The sequence below is a fragment of the Nannobrachium achirus genome (assembly GCF_963921795.1).
Source record: "Nannobrachium achirus genome assembly, chromosome: 4".
NCBI classification, from domain to species: Eukaryota; Metazoa; Chordata; class Actinopteri; order Myctophiformes; family Myctophidae; genus Nannobrachium; species Nannobrachium achirus.
Window position 1 is genome coordinate 76274101 of NC_137813.1, and position 2178 is coordinate 76276278.

A 2178-nucleotide genomic window follows, 5' to 3' on the forward strand; every position below is an offset into this window, starting at 1 on the left:
CATAAAGTTATGCATGCACTCATCTCATCTCATGACCTGGATCAAGTTATGCATGTGTTAAACAATTAAACAATCATCTCATCTCATGATGACCAGTACTAATACTGTAGGTCTGTGCATGTTGGCACGATAGATCTCCTGTTTTTGAAATGTCTGGAAAATGTGTGCAAATCTTTGAATATACAGAATGTATTTTTAAACTTTTATAACAAAAAATGTGCTATTGGGGGTACCAGGAACTAAATACATATTATATATGTGGCCAAATACATATCATTTTGGGGGTCCTTGACATGAAAAGGTTTGTGTACCACTAACATAGGTTTTTCAGAAACCTGTTAGGATTTAGGAGATATGTATAAAATCGGGTCGATATATTCAAGACTTTCACAAAAATAGCAAATCTACAAGCTCGCAGCAAGGCAGTCGGTGCCACACTGTGAGCTTGTGAGGTTGGTCCTCAGTCTTTGGTAAACAATGAGAGATTCTAGAATTCTACAGAGGTGATGAATGTTTGAACACGGTTTCATCACGTGATTTCTATAGTGCCTATCCATACTTTCACTGCACCAAACGGTGGAGGCAGCCATGAAAGGCAGGGCAGGGGTCTTCAACGTTTTCAGGCCACAGGCCATGGACCCCTTAGTTGAGAGAGATGAACCAGGGACCCCCACAACCTGTTCATATATTCCATATAGTTTTGTTTGAAAGCACAATCCTAATGTATTTTGGATTCATCTCAATTTGTGTTTTCATATATTTAACCACTTGAACTGTCAATACTTAATAAACTTGACCTTTCACTCTGTACTTAGTCTGCTCTTTTTCCCCTTGACACCAAACCTCTTTGCCAGAATATCTACAAGCTTGTAGATCTGCTATTTGTGGCTAAAGTTCTCAGAATATGGACGTTAGGGTTCAAGAGGTTAATATAAAAAAGGAGAAAATAAATTCTATCACTCAATGATTTGGAGCTCCCCCTGTAGTAACACTGAAGACCCCTAGGGGTCCTGAACCCCCTGTTGAAGACCCCTGCACTAGGGGTTTAGTCTTTAGTAAGCCTAACATGCTCAAGGACAATTTGAACACATACAGTAAGTAACCTGGGGATGCTTGACAGGTACAGCTGTGGCTGTGCCGGCACTTAACTGTAGCATTGTATTAACCACTTAAAACCCAGCATCCCGTATTCCTGGGAAAAATAGCAGATCTGGGTGAGTGAGTGAGTGAGTGAGTGAGTGAGTGAGTGAGTGCGTGAGTGAGTGCGTGAGTGCGTGCGTGCGTGCGTGAGTTTGTGAGTGCGTGAGTGAGTGAGTGAGTGCGTGCGTGCGTGAGTGAGTGAGTGAGTGCGTGCGTGAGTGAGTGAGTGAGTGAGAGAATGTGAGATAAGACTTCCACCTCAGTAATTTGTTCATAAGCTGACATTTCACTGAGACATGTATATATATATATATATAATATATATAATCTGTAATGCTAGGAGATCACTTTAAAAATCCACACTGTCGTCTTCCTGGACACAGATGATGCAACATTGCATCTACAATCTGATTGGCTGATTCTTTGAAAGTACAGAGCAAAGCCTCTTTAGTTTCTTTTCAGATGTCAGAGCTAGTGTTGAAGTCAACAGCGGTTCATTCTGATCTGTTTGATCTGATTACTTTGTTCTATTCTGTTCAGCTCTGTTTTGATCTGTAATGATGAAGATTATAGCCCCCCTCCTCATCCTCTCCTCTGTACTTGGTGTCAAAGCAGTCCCAGGCAGTAAGTAGACTATATTATTATCTAAAATGCTAAATAGCTCTATTTCTATTTTAAAATATATGCATATCTATGGTTATTTGTGTATAATATACATGTATACAACTTCAGTTTTTAGGCCTGTAAAACATGTGTCTATATTTCTACTCTTATAACATATACAGTAGATTTCTATACCGCTACAGTGCAGTAACTATGAAAAATAAAATCACTGACAATTGGGTTTAAAACTGTTTCCCAATGATGTATTGGCATATAAGTGATATTACACTATTGTATATCTGTTCTTGAGGTGAATGTTTATCCCCCAAAATCACAAAGGCTAATTTGGGATACACAAATAAGTAGGTGTGTCCAAAAACATAGTTACAATACTTGGGGTTGGTAAGGCAGTACTTTATAAATAAACGTAGTTTA

General features: G+C 38.9%; 1 protein-coding gene across 1 annotated transcript in view; it reads left to right on the forward strand.

Annotated features, from left to right (window-relative positions):
• Positions 1 to 1622: 1622 nt before the first annotated feature.
• The window catches only part of LOC308284196 (H-2 class II histocompatibility antigen, A-U alpha chain-like), a 5034-nt gene continuing 4478 nt past the window's right edge, over positions 1623 to 2178 (forward strand). The window contains exon 1 of the mRNA XM_080724745.1: positions 1623 to 1764. Coding sequence (XP_080580871.1) covers positions 1698 to 1764 — 67 coding nt within the window. The 5' untranslated portion in view covers positions 1623 to 1697. The remainder of the gene's footprint in view (positions 1765 to 2178) is intronic.